The 19,953-nt window shown below is 38.1% G+C and overlaps 1 protein-coding gene across 1 annotated transcript in view; it reads left to right on the top strand.

Annotated features, from left to right (window-relative positions):
• cpm (carboxypeptidase M) overlaps positions 1–19,648 on the top strand; it is a 47,806-nt gene extending 28,158 nt beyond the window's left edge. The window contains exons 4-9 of the mRNA XM_016279945.1: positions 687–856; positions 11,821–12,008; positions 12,872–13,042; positions 16,063–16,215; positions 18,033–18,181; positions 19,382–19,648. Of these exons, the coding sequence (XP_016135431.1) occupies positions 687–856; positions 11,821–12,008; positions 12,872–13,042; positions 16,063–16,215; positions 18,033–18,181; positions 19,382–19,624 (1,074 nt within the window). The 3' untranslated portion in view covers positions 19,625–19,648. The remainder of the gene's footprint in view (positions 1–686; positions 857–11,820; positions 12,009–12,871; positions 13,043–16,062; positions 16,216–18,032; positions 18,182–19,381) is intronic.
• Positions 19,649–19,953: the final 305 nt, after the last annotated feature.

Here is a 19,953-nt window from a genome sequence, read left to right as displayed (position 1 = left end):
TTAAAGGATTTGCCACTGATGATTCAAATGCAAGTTTTGAGCAGTGTAGAGTAGCACTTGTTGTTTGTCATTTCTCCGATCACAAATGCAGACATGGTTTTATGTTTATGCGGCGTAACGTGTAAAAAGACAGTATAAATCATTATAATCCATAATTATGTCCCCACTGAATGCAACAAATGCCTCGTTTATAATGGGTTTTATATTTTTTTTTGTCTCGTCGCTCCAGCCGGACAGGGCATCACAGGTATGGTAGGGGCGTAACATTTCCGTCACACGCTTGAGGTATTCGGCCAATCACAACGCACTGGATAGATGGCCAATCAGAGCACACCTCGCTTTTCAGACCGATGAGCTTTGTAAAAATCGACGCGTTTCAGAAAGTCGGGGCATAGAGGAGAAACAATAATGTACAGTATGTTGAAAATAATGTGTTTTTTGAACCTTAAACCACATAAACACATTTCATTACACCAAATACACCAAATAATGTTTTTTTTAGCAACATCATATGACCCCTTTAATAAAAGCAATAAACCATGAAAGGCTGTGCATTACAGGAAGTTTACCATGGCGCCGGTGCTTCTTGAGACTTATTTCAAATAAAATGCAACATTTTTTTAAATAAATAAATACATTTATTATTATTATTTTTGACTGTAGCCTATTTATTTCTCTGTGTTCAGGCTGTGGGCCGTGTGTTACTGCTTCAATTGATCGATTATCTGACCAGTCGTTACCTGAGTGATCCGTTGGTGACACGTTTGTTGAACAGCAGTCGTGTGCACATCCTGCCATCCATGAACCCAGACGGCTTTGAGTCATCTGCCCGGGAATGCATGTATACAATAGGCCGGTAAGTGTGAGAGAGATGCTAAAGCTATATGTACAACGGACAGCATACACAACATCCAACATTGGCATAATAGTTAAAGTGCCCTTATTATATAATTTCGAATATTGCCTGTCATGCAGTGTATAATGTAGCTGTATGTGAATGTAAACAATTTGCAAAGTTGAAAAGCCGAAAGTGCACGATAAATAAAGTTATTGTCTCCTAAAAGAAAGAATCGACTCTGAACAGCCTAAACGAGTAATCAGTAATTTGAATCCCACTTCCATGATGGCTACACGTCACGGGGAAACACATTTGCATAGTGCCCACCTATGTTCTACTTTGGCCAGCCGCTGACCCACCTCAAACACTGTAGCTTGTTCGTGTGGTTAACATCATGTCGAGAAGAAGCTCTGTGTCCTACGCTGTGAAAGTAAATTTGTTTTATTTTCACTTCAAAAAGATACGGCTGCAAAAAATCAGTAGTTGAAATTCACAGCTGTACAACCCCAATCTTTTTTTTTTGTGTTCCCGTCATTTTACTGATGACTGCTTCTCTAATCTCGTGGAGTTCAACGTGGGATTCACAAAACGCTCGCTCTTGAAAGATGGCTCAGTACCCAGTTTATCTAGCTAGCTCCACTGAATCACAACCTGTAAGTATGACAAATAATAGATGTTTATATTTTCTATCGAGCGTTCAAAATATGGAACTATGGCAATGGGTGTATCATTTCCGACACGCGCTGTACGCAGTAGACCAATCACAACAGGCTGGCCGATATGACCAATCAAAGCAGAGCAGGCTCACGGAAAGGAGGGGTTTAGAGAGACTGAATCTTAGGACCGCTTCGAACAAATTGTTTGAGAATCGTTGGAAAATGTGATGAAATTAAATGCATATTGTGAGAAAACAAAAGCGTTTTTTGACCTTGCGTGCATGTAAACCTATTGTAGGAGACTCCCAGAACAAATTTGGGAACTTTAAAAATGGCATAATGGGGGCACTTTAAAATCTGGACTTAAACAATCACTGAGCCATCTACATTGTGTCCTTAATTTGTGTACATATTGCGTACATACGGGGATATTTCACCCAATTATTACAATGATTTTCCTGGTTTTCCATTCTCTGTGCAACACAAAAAGACAAATGTTGAAACATGTACTGGCTACTACCGTTATATGAAAGCCAGCTTGTGATGTTTGTGGGAAAAGCGTATTTTGTTGGAAGGACTTGGAAGGGCGTTTTGAGCAACTGCTTTACCACCATCATCACTTACATTCATGTACATAGGATATTGTGGTGTAAATAAGGTATACAGTTTCATTCTGAGTGGATTGCAAGCTTTGAAAGTTAGTACATTGAAAGGAAAATCTGTTTTTCCATAATCACACTTTAACATTCAGTTGAGCAAAATCTTTTTTTTTCTCCTTGAAAAGCTTAATTTTGCTACATGGAATTCAGAACCGTTTATTTCCAAGTTGTCGGAGCCTGTAATGGTCTGCCCGGAGAAATCATGCTTCAGATGAGACATTTAGAGATACAGAGCACTTTTCCCACAAATCATCCAAAACTTTGCAGATAAGCAGGATACAAAAGCCGAAAACACACATCTTATCTGGCATGAGGGATCTTACTCACACATACAGATGCACAAAGATAAACATCCATTACAGCAAACGGAATTGAACCTCAAACTGTGTGACCCACAGACTCCCAAACAGTGTACATGGTTTTCCTGGAGGAAAGGGGTATCATAAGCCTGAAGCAATGGAAAATAACTTTCTTGGTCTGTCGCCACAGCCTGCTGATAAACAAAAATATACTCATGTGGAAAAAATTGTGAAATCTGCAATCAGAAGATATGAAAACCCCCATATGGACCACCAAGTTTCATTCATCCCGTGGATGTAACAATGTGGCTTTTGATCACACTGTGCCAACCGGATGACAAAATGCAGTACAATCACTTTGGTGTCTTCTGATTTCATTGATACGTTGTCCTTTTTTGTTCAGAGAAACTAGATGGGTTGTATAGAGGCAAAGCGTGGAAGTTCCCACCGGGTGATCTCAATCTGTAATCCCTCCATACGATTAGCAATAAAGCAAACTTTTTTGCCACCCGGAATGCATATCTAGCAATAGTATAAAACTATCCTGATATTTTATATCCTGAAGAATTACAGTGGTGTGGAAAAAGTGTTGGCCCCCTTCCTGATTTCTTATTTTTGTGCATGTTTCTCACACTTTAATGATTTTGTGACCCCTTGGATGAGTCGTTGCTGTGCTCTTGGGGTAATTTTGGTCGGCTGGCCACTCCTGGGAAGGTTCTCCACTGTTCCATGTTTTTGCCATTTGTGAATAATGGCTCTCATTGTGGTTTGCTGGAGTCCCAAAGCTTTAGAAATGGCTTTATAACATTTTCCAGACTGATAGATCTCAATTACTTTCTTTCTCATTTGTTTCTGAATTTCTTTGGATCTCGGCATGATGTCTAGCTTTTGAGGATCTTTTGGTCTACTTCACTTTGTTAGGCAGGTCCTATTTAAGAGATTTCTTGATTGCGAACAGGTGTGGCCATAATCAGGCCTGGGTGTGGCTAGAGAAACTGAACGTGTGAAGGTGTGATAAACTACAGTTTTAACAGGGGGACAAACACTTCTTCACACAGGGCCATGTAGTTTTGAATTTTGTTTTCCCTTAATAATAAAAACCTTAATTTAAAAACTGCATGTTGTGTTTACTTGTGTTATCTTTGACTAATATTTAAATTTGTTGGATGATCTGAAACATTAAAGTGTGACAAACATGCAAAAAAAATAAGAAATCAGGAAGGGGGCCAACACTTTTTCACACCACTGTACATGCTAAATATCATTTATATTTGTATATGCATTGTCATGTTTTTCTTTGTGGGAGTCTGTGCTTTCTTTGTGGGAAAGCATATTTTGTTGGAAGGACTTTTGAGGCGTTTTGGGCAACTGCTTTACCACCATCATCACTTATATTCATGTACATTCAGTATCAAACGTTTTCCTTTTTTTCATCTTCAAAATCAATATTTTGTTTGCCGACAACTTCGTCATCAGATCCGCCATTAAGTTATGCTAATATTTGATTATGAATTTGCTCTGCAGTAAATCGCTGAGCCATGACAAGGTAGCTGCCTTTATAGGCAGTAGACAGTGAGGCAACTCACTAGGTTTTGCAATGGAGGCCGTGTGAGACAAGTTCAGTCATATGTCCAACTCTGTAAGCCCCAAAACTTTAGAGACACCAGACCTCATCTAATGTCGTAGAAGCCACATCCTTGAATACAAAACGTCCCGCTCCTGCAGCCTGAGACCACATAAGCGCTCCTGCACCGATGGGCTTCAATTGGAAACAGATCTAATCTGGATTTGATGATATGGTGTGTATGCTCAAAGAGGAGGAGACTGAGCAAGAGTGAAAGTGAGTGAGTGAGCGTGCTACAACAGCAGCCATGCAGCTGTGCACATCAACAATGATGACGATGGTATTTTTACATGCTGCGGTTCACTCTTATTGCCGTGGCTTTCGGTATGAGCTTCCTATGAGGTTTGGCACTTTCTGCATTGAATCACCACTCTCAAGCAACTGAAACAAACAACACAACCCGTCAGCTGCTGCCACTGTCTCTTATTTTGATCCAATGGACCTTAACCTATGACTTTTCGCATGAGGAAGAGAGATGGGAAGAACAAACAAATGAACCGTTCTGATTCTAATTCTGAATCTGGTTACTTAAAGAGGTCATGAAATGCAGTTTTTAGATTTTTTATATTATGTTTCTCAAGATTAGTTCATGAAGTTCAAGATTAGTTCATATCATCCATAAAGGCTCGTATCGGTGGTAACCACTTACCAAACTGAAGTCGTTCCCCTCCTGCAACCCAAAAATTTGTCGCTCAGGCACTTAATTAACTTCAGCCATGCATTCTAATGCTCTGCTATGAAAAGTTTTTACATCCACTGACAGAACAATGTCTGAGTTTGACGGTCTTACTCGACATCTTTATCCAACAGCCATATTGCAAATTTTTTCAGACTACTCTAGACTCCATCATACTCAGCCATAGCAAGTCTTCATCATGTATTTCTCGTAAACCCATACCTTTGATTTGTCTGTGCGCCAAGTCTGCGAAGAAAAAAATATAAACACCACATCACAAGTGGGGAGTCATTGTTTCCTTTGAAAAGTAAGTTAAGAGACAAAATTACACATTCCAATCATGTAAATGGCCTGAAACATACTATATGCAAAGTACTTGAGTTTATACTTTTGGGGACAATTTCTGCGATGGCAAAGCCATTAATCCAGTCTTCAGTGTCACATGATCCTTCAGAGATGATTCTAATGTGCCAGTCTGGTCCCAAAGTACTATTATTATTTTTTTTTATCAATGTTGAAAACTAAAAACAGGGCTGCTTTGTATATGAACGTTTCTTGTGGAGAAAGAAAGGACATTTTATATATAGCCCCCAAAAAGTTCAATAGTTTATTAAATAAAATCATCCTTGGCATCTAATACAGTAGATTGCTTGGATTATCTCTGTTGTTAGTCTGTGAAAAAAAAAGCTCTTTGCAGATATGAGTTACAGACCGTAATTAGCTGGTAATTAGACCGTAACTCCAGGCTGTCATTACATATAAACAGTGGTTGAAGGAAAGTAAACCCTATTGGGTTTACCTCCTTTATCACTCTATATATCTCAGATGGAGCAATGTGTCTTTTTAGACTGACCCAGGATGAGCTACCCTAACAAATGTTGTCATCCTTTAGATTGAGAGGAAATGTTTTTTCTCGAAGGACTAATTGCTAGGAAACGGACAAGCAGTCTATTTTCAGACGCTGTTGTACTGATGATTCAGAGAAGTACTATTATTTTTTTTTTTTATCAATGTTGAAAACTAAAAACAGGGCTGCTTTGTATATGAACGTTTCTTGTGGAGAAAGAAAGGACATTTTATATATAGCCCCCAAAAAGTTCAATAATTTATTAAATAAAATCATCCTTGGCATCTAATACAGTAGATTGCTTGGATTATCTCTGTTGTTAGTCTGTGAAAAAAAAAGCTCTTTGCAGATATGAGTTACAGACCGTAATTAGCTGGTAATTAGACCGTAACTCCAGGCTGTCATTACATATAAACAGTGGTTGAAGGAAAGTAAACCCTATTGGGTTTACCTCCTTTATCACTCTATATATCTCAGATGGAGCAATGTGTCTTTTTAGACTGACCCAGGATGAGCTACCCTAACAAATGTTGTCATCCTTTAGATTGAGAGGAAATGTTTTTTCTCGAAGGACTAATTGCTAGGAAACGGACAAGCAGTCTATTTTCAGACGCTGTTGTACTGTGACTATATTTAATAGCTAATGAAATCCACTCTGTTGTCAGATTTATGTCGAATATGGCAGTACTTTGACCTTCCGATTTAAGAAAAGACAACTTTTGAGGTTTTAGATTTAGATAGTTAGGGCGATCAAAAGATCCACAGACATTTTGGCCCGGCGGTCCTCATTTTCTCACTGCGGAAAGAAGTGAACACGCATACGAACGGTCGATTTGTCATTGGCGCAAATCAAACTCATCTGAGGTTTTTAACAAAAGTACTATAATTTGATGCCAAAAGCACAGCTGGACTGCAGGAATTTTTCCTCAGGCTCAGTTTGAGAGTCTGCAGTGGAACGCAGCCACTACATCTTGGTTCCATTTTTTACATCTCTCACACACCGTACACATAGAGAGTATTGCTCTTTAAAGGGCAACATGCAATTTCTGCCTCATTTTAATGTACAGGGATAATTATAACTAATCTAGGTTGACTTCCCAAACAGTGTAAACAGCGTGACTCTGTGGTGCTTTTGAAAACATTTGCGTTTGTTAGAGCAGTCTGACATGTCAAGCTCTGGCTCTGAACAATGGCAGACAGTGAATGGTGGGGTGGAATGAGGATTTGGGAATGGGATACTGGCTTACTACTTACTGAGTCCTACACAGTATATACAGTGGCCTGCACATTATTTTAAAACCTGTTAAGAGAAATCGTAATTATTATTGTAGAACTGACGTTTCAAACCTCATCACACTGCATGCAATGGCGTAAAGTATTCTTCTCGGAAATCTAAAGCATTGTTTTGTCTTTTTTTAACCAATTTGTATTTTATGTAAATGTATTTGCATAACTTTTTTTACTTCTGGATGAAAAAGTAATATCTTTGAATGTACACAAACGTAAATATTAATAACAAATTATTTGAAACTCCACGAGTCGAATGGACGATTTTATTGATACTTTTATGGTGTTGTTTTGTCATATTTGGAATTTGACAGCCAGCTCCCATTCACTTCAAGATTTGGAACAACAAGATTCGATAAACAGTGACAGAATTTTTGGTAAGCTATTCCTTTAAGGATCAGTGAAACACACCAGAAATATTTCCATTCTGCACTGATCTCTCCACAGCCACAAAGCACAACATAAACACTATTAAAAGTCTTTCACTCAGAGATTAATGCCTCTCACACATCCAGACGCCCCGTGACACCCCTGATACTCCTCCAAATTATACTGACAGACCTTGAGTGCAGGCTGACAAAGATTTTATGGCTGCATGTGTGCATGCTTAGAAATCTAACTGTGTGGCAAGGAATGTGTGTGTAAAGTTGCACTGATTTCTAGTTTCAGAATCCTGAAAACACCATGATAGATCAACTCCAGGCTGTCATTACATATAAACAGTGGTTGAAGGAAAGTAAACCCTATCGGGTTTACCTCCTTTATCACTCTATATATATCTTAGATGGAGCAATGTGTCTTTTTAGACTGACCCAGGATGAGCTACCCTAACAAAATCCTGAGTTCGTAAAAGAGAAATGGCCAACATTAGTCACAGGTACAGAATATAGACAAGAGCGATAAGCCTGCAGCGATCTGTTCTGCCCCATCAAACTAACAGCTCCACACTAATGGAAAGCTCTTTTAGACAAATACTTAATAGAGCCAAAAGCTGCTAATCAACCATTTTGATTTAGATTTGAGGGTCTTAAGAGAGGAATCAGGTGTCTGGATGAGGCCGGCAATCAGCGAAAGAAAACAACCCAAGGCCAATCCGATCCAGAGACACGAGAATCTGAGTGGATTAATGTGGTGCTTAATCTGTTTTCAAAAATCTTTCAAACAAGTTGAAGAGCTCCAATATTTGTGAGAGAACCTGGCATAAACAAGCTCGTCTCTGCCATTGATGAGAGTGCAGGCCAGCTTTTAAAGACTTTTATTATATTATTACTATATTGTGAAAGCAGGAAGAAACAGCTCTGTGTTTAAACGTCAGTGAAATGTGGCGCACACACATACACACACACACACATCCTGTTTATTGCGCCTGGGTTGGTTTTATATGCGTTTTGATGTCGACCACCCAGGGAGACTTGACTATTGAACCTCAAAACCTCTGTACAAAACCCAACCAAAACAAGTAAACCTGTTTGTTTTAATCTATTGTCATTAGCCTCTGAGCTGCATTAGACTATGACGTTGTGTAACTCTTAATTTGGGTTGCTGTTTGTCACAATGGACCTTGTACAGTACAATGTAAACTTTTTATATATGAGAGGGTTTTTTATTGCGCGTGCACACACATGTATATATTTGTTGTAAAAGGTGTAAAAAAAAATAAATAAATAATTCGGAATACCTTTTTCTTTTGTTTTATTTTTATATAGCAATATTGATATTTCAGCATGTGTTCCTGCATCCAGATGTGCTGGTTTAGCTTTGATGCATTTGTTGACCAAGAGAGACCGTTTAAGAGCACTTCAAAGTGTTGCAACCGTAAGCAGATAAGAATCCCTGAGGGATACACTTCTGTTCTGCTCCACCCGATGGCATCACGACGAACACACTAATCCACCCGCACAAATTTAGACCTGTCTGCGCGAGCTAATGCGAACGGCTGTCACCGGCCTGTTAGTTTGCTGGTTAACTTTTTGATGTTCTTCATCCTTTAAGATTTTGGTGTCAGCACAGATTCAGGCTGCAAAAAGAATCATGTTATTTGTTGCGAATGTGTGAAAGAAATGGGTATGTAATGGGGTATTGAAAGTAGAGTCAACATCACTAAACCGTGTTTTTGGGTTCTGTTAATCATGAATTCTTTTTAAAAAAGAGCCTGTTTAATTGTGAGTTGTCGGGGTTGTCGTCATAAGCTGACACTGTGTTTTGTTCCCTGTTGATGACTGTAGATAAGAATGATTTGTTTGTAATAAGCAGGCCACTTCAAACAATTGAATGCATGTCATTCGCAAAACTCGACACATCCCATATCCCTTGTATGTTCACTTATGAAACGTTTTGCTAATTTCCATTGTCAATGTAACACATTTTACTCCTAAATCAGCATTGAAAATGTCAGAACAAGATCTGTGTGCTCATGCTAATGATTTTGCTTAACTTGATGGAAGTCTGAGATGAGAGAAATTCGGCAGATACTGCTTTATGTGATCGACCTCAAAAATCCTGATCGGAGCACCCCTAGTAATAAGACACATTATTCATTGCATGGCTCTAATTTTCTCAAGACATGTCTCAAGACATTTTCAGGTTTCTCCAGAAAAGTTCAATTGAGTTCAAGCTCTGGCTGGGCCACTCAAGGGCATTCACGGAGTTGTCCATAAACCACTCTTGCTGTGTGCTTAGGGTCATTGTCCTGTTTGAAGGTGAACCTTCTGCCCAGTCTGCAGTTCTGAATGCTCTGGACTAGGTTTTCATTAAGGTGTAGCATCTGGACCAATCAAAAACACAATTTTTCATTTCATTTAACAAATCAATTATTCATTAGATTAACAAGTCGTCACAGACCCCTCACCCAATAGACTGGGCGCGAATGACCACAGGCCACTGGTTACCATGGCAGCCACGAGACCTTTGCTAGACCAGAGCCATTTACGACCTAATGGAATGCAAGTAGGGAAAATCACTGCCTTTGAATTAGAAAGAGACACAGTGCCCAGTAGAACTTGACTCTTTTCTAATTAATCCATAGGAAAACCTTTTTTTGAATGAACACACATATCCTCCATTGTGTATGTTGTCTTTGAGATTTTATACTGTTTTATGCAGGCTTATGATGGAAACACTCATTCCTGTCATCTTGCCTATATGTAACCCTACCATGTTTAGTATCTATGAATTCGCCTTCTGATGATCTAAACGAGAGTGTATATTATATGTTGGTACATAGGCAATATATTAGTGTTTTAAGAATCATTAAGTAATTTCGATTCAAGTTCCATTTGCAAATTACCATGCCCTCACACAAAGGGTCATAAAAATCCCCAGTATGTCCAACCGCCCGCTTGGGACGTCAGCCTTTCTCATTGGACAAGCCCATTTTGAGAGGCGGGATTATGTTAGACTAAGTGTTTATGTAGTTAATAAAGTCTTACTTGTATCACACCTAACGTTGGTCATTGTTTGCTCATAACTGGAGTCACTTAATCATGCAGATTTATGCTACGAGCTCTTTGTAGAATTGTACAGTAAGAAAGTTATTTCCCTTAACCAGGAAATTAACGTTCTTAATGACAGACAGTTGACCCTGAGAGGTCAAGTAAATATCTACAGCGGATCTAAATATTTATAATTAATTATAACTAGTTAGGATTAATTATTCATATTTCCCTTATGAGCTGATTCGCTACAAAGGCCATTTCAATATTTCGCTGCATTGAGCTTTCCTTCTACTCTGACAAGTCCCCCAGTCCCTGCCGCTGAAAAACAGCCCCACAGCATGAGGCTGCTACCAGCACACTTTACTTTTGGGATGCTGATGTGCAGGTGATGAGCAGTGCCTGGTTTTCTCTATACATGATACTTGGAACTGAGGTTCATTAGACCAGAAAATCTTGTTTCTCTCAGTCTTAGAGTCCTTAGGTCCTTAAGAATTGAGTCTGGCCACACCCCCATGAAGCCCAGATCAGTGGAGTATTGCAGTGATGTTTGTCCTTCTGTACGTTTCCCCCATCTCCATATATGATCATGGAGCTCAACTAGAGTGACCACCATCATCTTGGTCATGACTCTAACCAAGACCCTTCTCCATCGACTGCTCAGTTTAGCCAGGAGGCCAGCTCTAGGAAGAGTCCTGATTTTGGAAGTTTGGAAAAATCAGGAATCTTCCTAGAGCTGGCCTCCTGGCTAAACTGAGCAGTCGATGGAGAAGGGTCTTGGTTAGTCATGACCAAAAGATGCTGGTCACTCTAGAGAAACCTGAAACCATGTCTTGAGACATGTCTCGAGAAGATAATGTCTCGAGTAGGCTAAATGCTTCTGTCAATCTTCAATGTAGCAGATTTTTTCTGAACTCTTCCCCAGATCTGTCTTGACACAATCCTATCTCTGAGCTCTACAGGAGCTCTTTTGACCCCAGGGCTTGGTTTTTGCTGTGATAGGCATTTTCAGCTGTTAGACCTTTTGCTGAGGGGCGTGTGCCTTTTCAAATCATACACATTTAATTGAATTTGCCACAGATTAACTTCACTCGAAGTGTAGTAACAAGTACAAGTGATATGAATGTTACCGAGCTAAATTTCAAGTGTCCCAGAAAAGGGTATGAATACTTGTGCAATGTAATTATTTTCATAAGGCAGTTTAACATAAGGAAGCAACATGAAATGTGAAAAAAGGGGTATGAATACTTTCGCAAGGCACTGTATGTACAATTGAATTGCAACATTTGTTGACAATTAAAATATATGAAGTGAATTAATAAAGCATATGAAAAATACAGTACTACTGGAGAGTGAAATAAGTGGGGGAAAATGTAGGTGAAGTGTGTAATTTCTGTGTTTAATGCTAAAATACTAGTATGAGCCAGAATAATATTCTCAATTATTTGCGAAGAGCTAATTTATTGAGCCTTTTTCTGTGAGTAACCGGTCCCCCCCCCGCAGGTATAATAAGAACGGGGTGGACCTGAATCGCAATTTTCCGGACTTATTCGAGGGTAATACCGAGCGGGAAAGGGAGAAGGAGGTCAGGGCCGTGATGGACTGGCTAAAGACAGAAAGTTTTGTCCTCTCAGCTAATCTCCACGGAGGAGCGGTGGTGGCCAGCTATCCCTACGACAACAGCAATGGAGGTCAGTTGCTAATGAAGCCATAGCAGTAGCTTTCCCTTTTTTTATGATAGAGATTTGTTAACCCTATAAAGCTTACTGTATCATATTTGATATGGAAGTTGTAAGGCTTCTAAATTTTCAACATCATAAATTTTACTGAAAATTGTACACAATGTAGCTTATGTTTGTTGTTTGATTTGTAGTTTTTTTTTTCTTTAGTAACTAAAAGGCCTCTTCTAAATAACTGTAAAACCTTTATGACAGACATTTATGACATCTGCTTTGTACATTACAATGTTCATGATTACCTTGTTTTAGCTCTACATTAAGTAAATCCACTTCACCAGGTAATTGCTCTTCCACAGCAATGCTATAGATCTACCACAAAAATGGAAGTTCAAAGACTTCCATCGTGATGTCTCTGGCGCATTTGGTCTATATGGTAAATGATTCATAAAAGGCTGATGTATGGAATATGAATATTCGTTGTCAACAAACACATGCAAACCGTTTTAAAATTTATTTGTAAATTTAGTGTACATTTGATATAAACTTTTACATCAGGTATTTATTTATTTCTACTAATTATTACTACTGATAATAATTATTATTATTACAATGTTATTACTTTTGCCTTTCATATGCTAGGCTTTACAGGGTTGAAGGCATAAATCAATTTCTGAAAGCAGAAAGTTTATTATTATTATTCTGAAAAGCAAGTCAAATGATTGTTTGTTGTAACGTCATTATTTTAAAAATAATTAAGGTAATATGCCTTACAAAAAGCATAAAAAAAGTTTTAGCACAACTGTCTTAATGATGAACAGTGAATCTGTTGGAATTCTGTCGAGTCTAGCATCATAATGCCATTGACTTTGATTCAGGAAGCGAGCTGCAGGGAGGCCACAGCATCTCCCCCGACGACGACGTGTTTGTCCACCTGGCAAAGACCTACTCCTACAGCCACAGAGAAATGCACAACGGAAACAGCTGTTACGATTCGCAGGACTTCACCCAGGGCATCACTAACGGATATTACTGGTATCCTCTACCAGGTAAAAGTGTTGTAAGCATCAGTTTAATATTTGTTCATGACAGTGTGCCTGCAAACATAGCTAATATTTTGATGTAGTAATTGTAACGATTAAATTTTTTGTAACACGATTGTAAAGTAGGAAAAATTAATTATTAAAATTAATTTTTACGTACTATAGGCCTGGGTGATAAAACGGTATCGATATTTATCGACAGTACACCATCTTCGATAAAGGTATAAAAAATGTTCGATATAGTGCACGATATAGGCACGTGCTATGAGAATGGAAGTTGTAAGGCTTCTAAATTTTCAACATCATAAATTTTACTGAAAATTGTACACAATGTAGCTTATGTTTTTTGTTGTTTGATTTGTAGTTTTTTTTTTTTTTAGTAACTAAAAGGCCTCTTCTAAATAACTGTAAAACCATCCCACCTTCAGGTGGTGGTACATGTGCCTTTTTGCTGTGAAATCTTGTATTTCCAGAGCGTGAAGGTAAGGTCATACAAATGAATGAATGAACTGCTCATTTTAAAATCTTCCTGGTCTTACTGACATTTATGACATCTGCTTTGTACATTACAATGTTCATGATTACTTTGTTTTAGCTCTACATTAAGTAAATCCACTTCACCAGGTAATTGCTCTTCCACAGCAATGCTATAGATCTACCACAAAAATGGAAGTTCAAAGACTTCCATCGTGATGTCTCTGGCGCATTTGGTCTATATGGTAAATGATTCATAAAAGACTGATGTATGGAATATGAATATTCGTTGTCAACAAACACATGCAAACCGTTTTAAAATTTATTTGTAAATTTAGTGTACATTTGATATAAACTTTTACATCAGGTATTTATTTATTTCTACTAATTATTACTACTGATAATAATTATTATTATTACAATGTTATTACTTTTGCCTTTCATATGCTAGGCTTTACAGGGTTGAAGGCATAAATCAATTTCTGAAAGCAGAAAGTTTATTATTATTATTCTGAAAAGCAAGTCAAATGATTGTTTGTTGTAACGTCATTATTTTAAAAATAATTAAGGTAATATGCCTTACAAAAAGCATAAAAAAAGTTTTAGCACAACTGTCTTAATGATGAACAGTGAATCTGTTGGAATTCTGTCGAGTCTAGCATCATAATGCCATTGACTTTGATTCAGGAAGCGAGCTGCAGGGAGGCCACAGCATCTCCCCCGACGACGACGTGTTTGTCCACCTGGCAAAGACCTACTCCTACAGCCACAGAGAAATGCACAACGGAAACAGCTGTTACGATTCGCAGGACTTCACCCAGGGCATCACTAACGGATATTACTGGTATCCTCTACCAGGTAAAAGTGTTGTAAGCATCAGTTTAATATTTGTTCATGACAGTGTGCCTGCAAACATAGCTAATATTTTGATGTAGTAATTGTAACGATTAAATTTTTTGTAACACGATTGTAAAGTAGGAAAAATTAATTATTAAAATTAATTTTTACGTACTATAGGCCTGGGTGATAAAACGGTATCGATATTTATCGACAGTACACCATCTTCGATAAAGGTATAAAAAATGTTCGATATAGTGCACGATATAGGCACGTGCTATGAGTGACGCAGACAGCACACACAAACACGAACTCATGCTGAAATGAGTGCTGTGCCTGCAGGAGATTGTGAATAAAAAAAATTATATTAGTCGAATTTAAAATAAACATTTGCATTTGAATGTTAAGAGTGCGTCAGGGAGCGTCATCAGTGGCGCATGAGATGCGGTGATAATGATGTAAGTGACGTTGTTGCATTTTAATGTTTTGTTAGTCTAGCCCACGAGATGCGCCGCTGCTGTGTTATGCATTCAAAAGCTCAATGCGGAGAAGATCTCTGAAACCAAGCCATTCACACAGATGCATATTCAGCGCATTTTTTTAGGTGAACAAATATGACTGCTGCACTCACGTCTCACACGAGATGTAGCCATGCAAAGTTAGAACAGTTTTAACTTTTAGAAAACACGTCGCGAATTTGTGGCGGTTTATTCCTTTTCACTGCATCTCATGTTTTTAAATGCAATCTGCGTGATGGGCGATTCGGCTCTTTGTATTAACCCTTTAACTGTCACCCGTCCCCTCTATGGGACGCCTACGTTTACTTCATTATATTACAATCTAATCATGACAAACTATATATCGTTGGAAAGGTCTATGACTCCTAAATAGACATTTTACCAATGTTTTTGTTAAAAATTATGTAGGAAAAGTAATTAAAATAAATAATTTTTGACAAGTGCACCTCAAAAATCTACATAACATAACGGGAGTTCTGACCTTTGTCAAAAAAAGTCGTCTTCGTTGCCTTTTTCTCTATCACACTTTAGAAATAATCAGAAATTATATATCAATTGAAAACTTTAAATCTCAAAATTCATCCTTTGAAACCCATTTTAAAATCAAACATTGCATTACCATGAAAATGGTACATCAATATGTTACAAAATGTTTCGTTCATGAATTATAAAAATTTGGATTGTGCACTTTCACGTCTATGTTCAAAAATGTGAGTGACAGTAAAGGGGTTAAGCAATGCATAAATACATGATGCCGTTTTGTTCATAATTATGCAATTTACGAAATTATATTTGATTTATACGAGTTAATTTAGACATAATGCACGTTTTTTTTTATAGACCGTTATTTCCCTGCGTTCACACATGCATTATTTTGCTCATTGCGCCCTCCTGTGACCTCAGGAGACAAACCAAAAGTTTCCTTAAGACCTATTTAATCTGCATATAAAACATTAGAAATTAGATATTTGTTTAATTTTTATTGTGTTAAAAAAAAATAATTTGTTGTTTGTCTCAATAAATTGGGTTAATTAAAAAAATAGTTTTTTTTCTATTGCTCTGTTTTAAAAAAAGGTTCTAAAAAATGTCAATAATTTTAACGATCAAACCGAACGATATGAAACATATCGTTGATACATTTTTTTTTAGCTATATCGCCCAGCCCTAATGTACTAGTTTCATGTGTCACTCTCTTAGGTGGAATGCAAGACTATAACTATGTGTGGGCACAGTGTTTAGAGCTCACACTGGAAATCTCTTGCTGCAAGTTTCCTCCAGAGGCGCAGCTTCCCGGCCTATGGGAGGCCAACAAACCCGCACTACTGGCTTACATACAGCAAGTACACCTAGGTAGGTACAACGAGCAACGTTAAATGTGATTGTATCAGCATTAATAATAATAAGCCCTATTTATTATTGGAAGTTATTTGGGGTCCATGGAGAGGGTAGGTGGTTTCAGGTTTACCTGTAAAATGTGCCACCCACACTTAAATGGCCACTGTGTGAAATTTTTTTTTTCTATGGTACTAAAAAAAAATCATGCTTAACTGAAATCATGATCATTAACAATCATTAATTTCATTAATTGAAATCATGAAATATATAGAAATGTAAAAAACAAACAGAAAATTTTTTGATATTTCAGTTTTTCTTTTTTAATAAATCTGCAAAAATGTCAACAATTCTGTGTTTTTCTGTCAATATGGGGTGCTGTGTGTACATTAATGAGGAAAAAAAATTCACTTAAATGATTTTAGCAAATGGCTGCAATATAACGAAGAGTGAAAATTTAAGGGGGTCTGAATACTTTCCGTACCCACTGTAGCTCCGGTTGGAATGTTCTTCCGTGGGATGTGTGCAGTTCTGTTGATTAACTGCTAGAGCGCCAAAAGTTACATAGTGCTGCTTTAAAATGCCTTTCTCACCAGCCTGGCACGAACGGCTCCACTAGTTCCAGGTTTGATGAAGGCCCGCCTTCTGAAAAATTAAATGTGTTGTGATCGGTTAGCTGTCCCAGTGCATTGTGATTGGCGAACAGACAGTGGTTCAGTACTGCCATGCCCCTTGCCAAAAAAGAACCCCGGAAAACAACGCTGTAGTTCTTGAAAAGGGATTTAAAAAAAAAACGAAATATAGCCCACTTTGGAGTGGACTTTGAGATTTGTATGCCCAAACATACACACTGACTAAAATTCAAAAAGTGCAAAAGCATAATCGGACCCCTTTAATAAATTGACCATTTTTTAACAATAGTATATATATTTGGCGTGCTCGAGTATGTGCGACAGACAACCATGGTGCTCATTCACATATAGCTATGCAGATTATACATTAAAATAGCAGTGGTTTTGTTTTTTCTTAAATGTTGACATTCACTAGTCTATATCTTGATTTGATTAACCAAGTGTTTGTATGCATGTATATTACCGTTGCACTTATCTGTACAAACATTATCCAAAAATCTGTGACATTGTGTTACACTGTAAATGCCATAATGGCTGGAATGTGTCTGTTTTCTGTATTGCATAAATCATTAAAAAAATTAGGGCGGGTGGATTATTGTGGCACAATAAGCATATCCGGTTACAGTCACAATTAAATTGCACAAACAAACACCGTACCATCCCCTGACCTTTAGCAACAGGATAGTCTCACAGCTGAATCAAAGGGACAAAGGCGTTGTCCACACCCAGCATTGACAACTGTCACTGTAATCCATCCGCAAGCAAACAGCAGGATTTTAAGCCAACATGTTACCACACCTTTCAAGCAACAGGGCAAAAGAGATAGTTAACTAACTAGAGCAGCTAGGGTCCTGTAATACCTCACAGAGACCACTAAATTGTTTACAGTCAAGTTGCGTTTGACATTGTAAGATGGGCCGTGCGCCTTTAAAAGTCACTGACATATGACAGCGACTTGCCGGCGTAGCAATGCCTTAATAGATAGAGGTCATGCAGGTTTATGCAAAACATTGTAGAAAAGCAAGACAACATATTTTCCATTTGAATATAGTGTTGGAAAAAACAACTGTGGCGTTTATATGTTCCCTGTGATTGCTTGCATGTTCTGATATTAGGTGGCTGCTTAGTGAAAAGAGGCCACCCCAAATATGAGGAAAAGAACACTTCTTCTGAAAAAGTCAAAGATTGATTTATTTTGCACAGGGGTGAAAGGAGTAGTGACGGACTCATACGGGAAGCCTGTCCGAAACGCCGTAGTGGAGGTAGCGGGGAGAAGAAACCTTTGTCCCTTCAGGACGGATCGTAACGGGGAATACTACAGACTGCTGCTGCCCGGCAACTACACCATCACAGTAAGCTCAGTACCTCTCGTGAGGAACTCACTTGGCGTTCTTCCACAATAGTATTACAAAATTACTGTATATTTAGGAAAAGCGCGATAAGAAATGGTGTTTGTGTTGGTGGTCTTCTCCGAGTCAGTCACAAGTCAACTCACTCTGACATTTACAAAGCAGCTTAAGAATGCAGAGCTTTGGGGTTTGAATCCACCAGAGATTTAGTCAGCAAATAAAGATGGACAGTGGGCACCACATATAAGCAGGCTGTCTTCATGTGCCTTAGTCTAGGAAATACGGTTCATTGAGGAGAAATTAATTGCATTTAACTGTAAAGTTGGGGTCAAAGGCTACATTCGCTCTAAATAAAAGGTTTATATTGTAAAAATGATCATCAGTTAGAGCGAACCTTGGAAATTCCCAGAGTGAGGCATTATTGTAAAGTAGTATCAGAAAGGTCAATATATGTTTGTTAACCAGTTTGCATTATTTTATGGATTTTTTGTAGTGTCCAGTTGGGAAGAAAAACTAGCACCAGTAAAACTGCGTTGGGAGTTTTTTTTTTTTTTTGTACCGTTAAGTGGGGTGATGAGAATTCAGTTTGAAACACATTAATTCATATGCAATTTAAGTAATTTTATTACTTCTAAACCAAACAGTTACACTTGAAATTTTCTTGCATTTAGCTCCAACATTAATCAAGGCCTTCCCTAGCCACAGGTGAGTTCGATCAGGGTTGTAGCTAAACTGTAAGACGGTGCATTTCAAGGGCCAATGTTGCCTCTCTTTATTCTACATACTTACCTCAGCATGATTATCACTGTGCATTCTACTCTAACATAAGTTAGTCTTTACAAGTACACATACACTACTCGGGGGCACATATACAATGGAAACCCTGCAAACATTACACAAAAAAATCTGACTCACAGAGGAAACACTCACTGTATGGCAGATGACATTAACACAGAGGTACAAATTCACTTACAGCCATTACACAACATTACCAGATGGGGACACTGCCTGCAGCCAATCATGTAGAGACCCATCACTGGTCTTCTGTCTCCAGCTGTTCACAAATTTTATTAGTCATGCCAATAAAGACAAATGAAATGTGTAGATATTTAACTTAATTTAATGTCTGTATCAAAAGAAATCAGAACTCTTTTGATACAGAATAACAGCTTCATTTACATCTATGCTGCTCCATGTCTCCAGGTGACATACCCAGGACACAAGACCCTCACTCAGACCGTTCAAGTGCAGTATGGTCCAGACGCATTCTCTGCCCTCACACACAACTTCTTCCTTCAAAAGAACGACTATAGCTCAAAAGCAACACAACTACCCCAGTCCTGCACCACCCCAAATCTGGGAATCACAGAGAGCGACAGTGCCACCCTGCTGCCCACTGTGTTCACTACACTTACCTTATTACTCCTCCAAAGACTGCTGCTCTGAGGGGGAAGAGACTTTTAAACATCAAGGACATGCTCATTTTATTTTCCTGCTTTTAATTTATCTTTTAACCTTTTGTACAAGTCAAGTTTCCACATTTGGAGCATTTCAAGAATATCCACAACCCACCATAGTCATGACAATTTTTAGAACAGTTACCAATTCTTTGACCAAAAACCTCAACTGCATTACATTGAGTTTCAAACTCCGTGTTTCACTTAGTTTTATAATATGCCTACATACCTATTTTCAATTGTGGAAGATACTATTATACTGATGACTGAAGGCTATAAAAGTTGAAGGCTGTGTGCATGTGACACAATTATATAACA

This window comes from Sinocyclocheilus grahami, unplaced genomic scaffold, assembly GCF_001515645.1.
Source record: "Sinocyclocheilus grahami isolate Dianchi unplaced genomic scaffold, SAMN03320097.WGS_v1.1 scaffold135.1, whole genome shotgun sequence".
NCBI classification, from domain to species: domain Eukaryota; kingdom Metazoa; phylum Chordata; class Actinopteri; order Cypriniformes; family Cyprinidae; genus Sinocyclocheilus; species Sinocyclocheilus grahami.
Note: the sequence above shows the minus strand (reverse complement) of the source record. Positions and strands in the feature narration are given on the sequence as shown.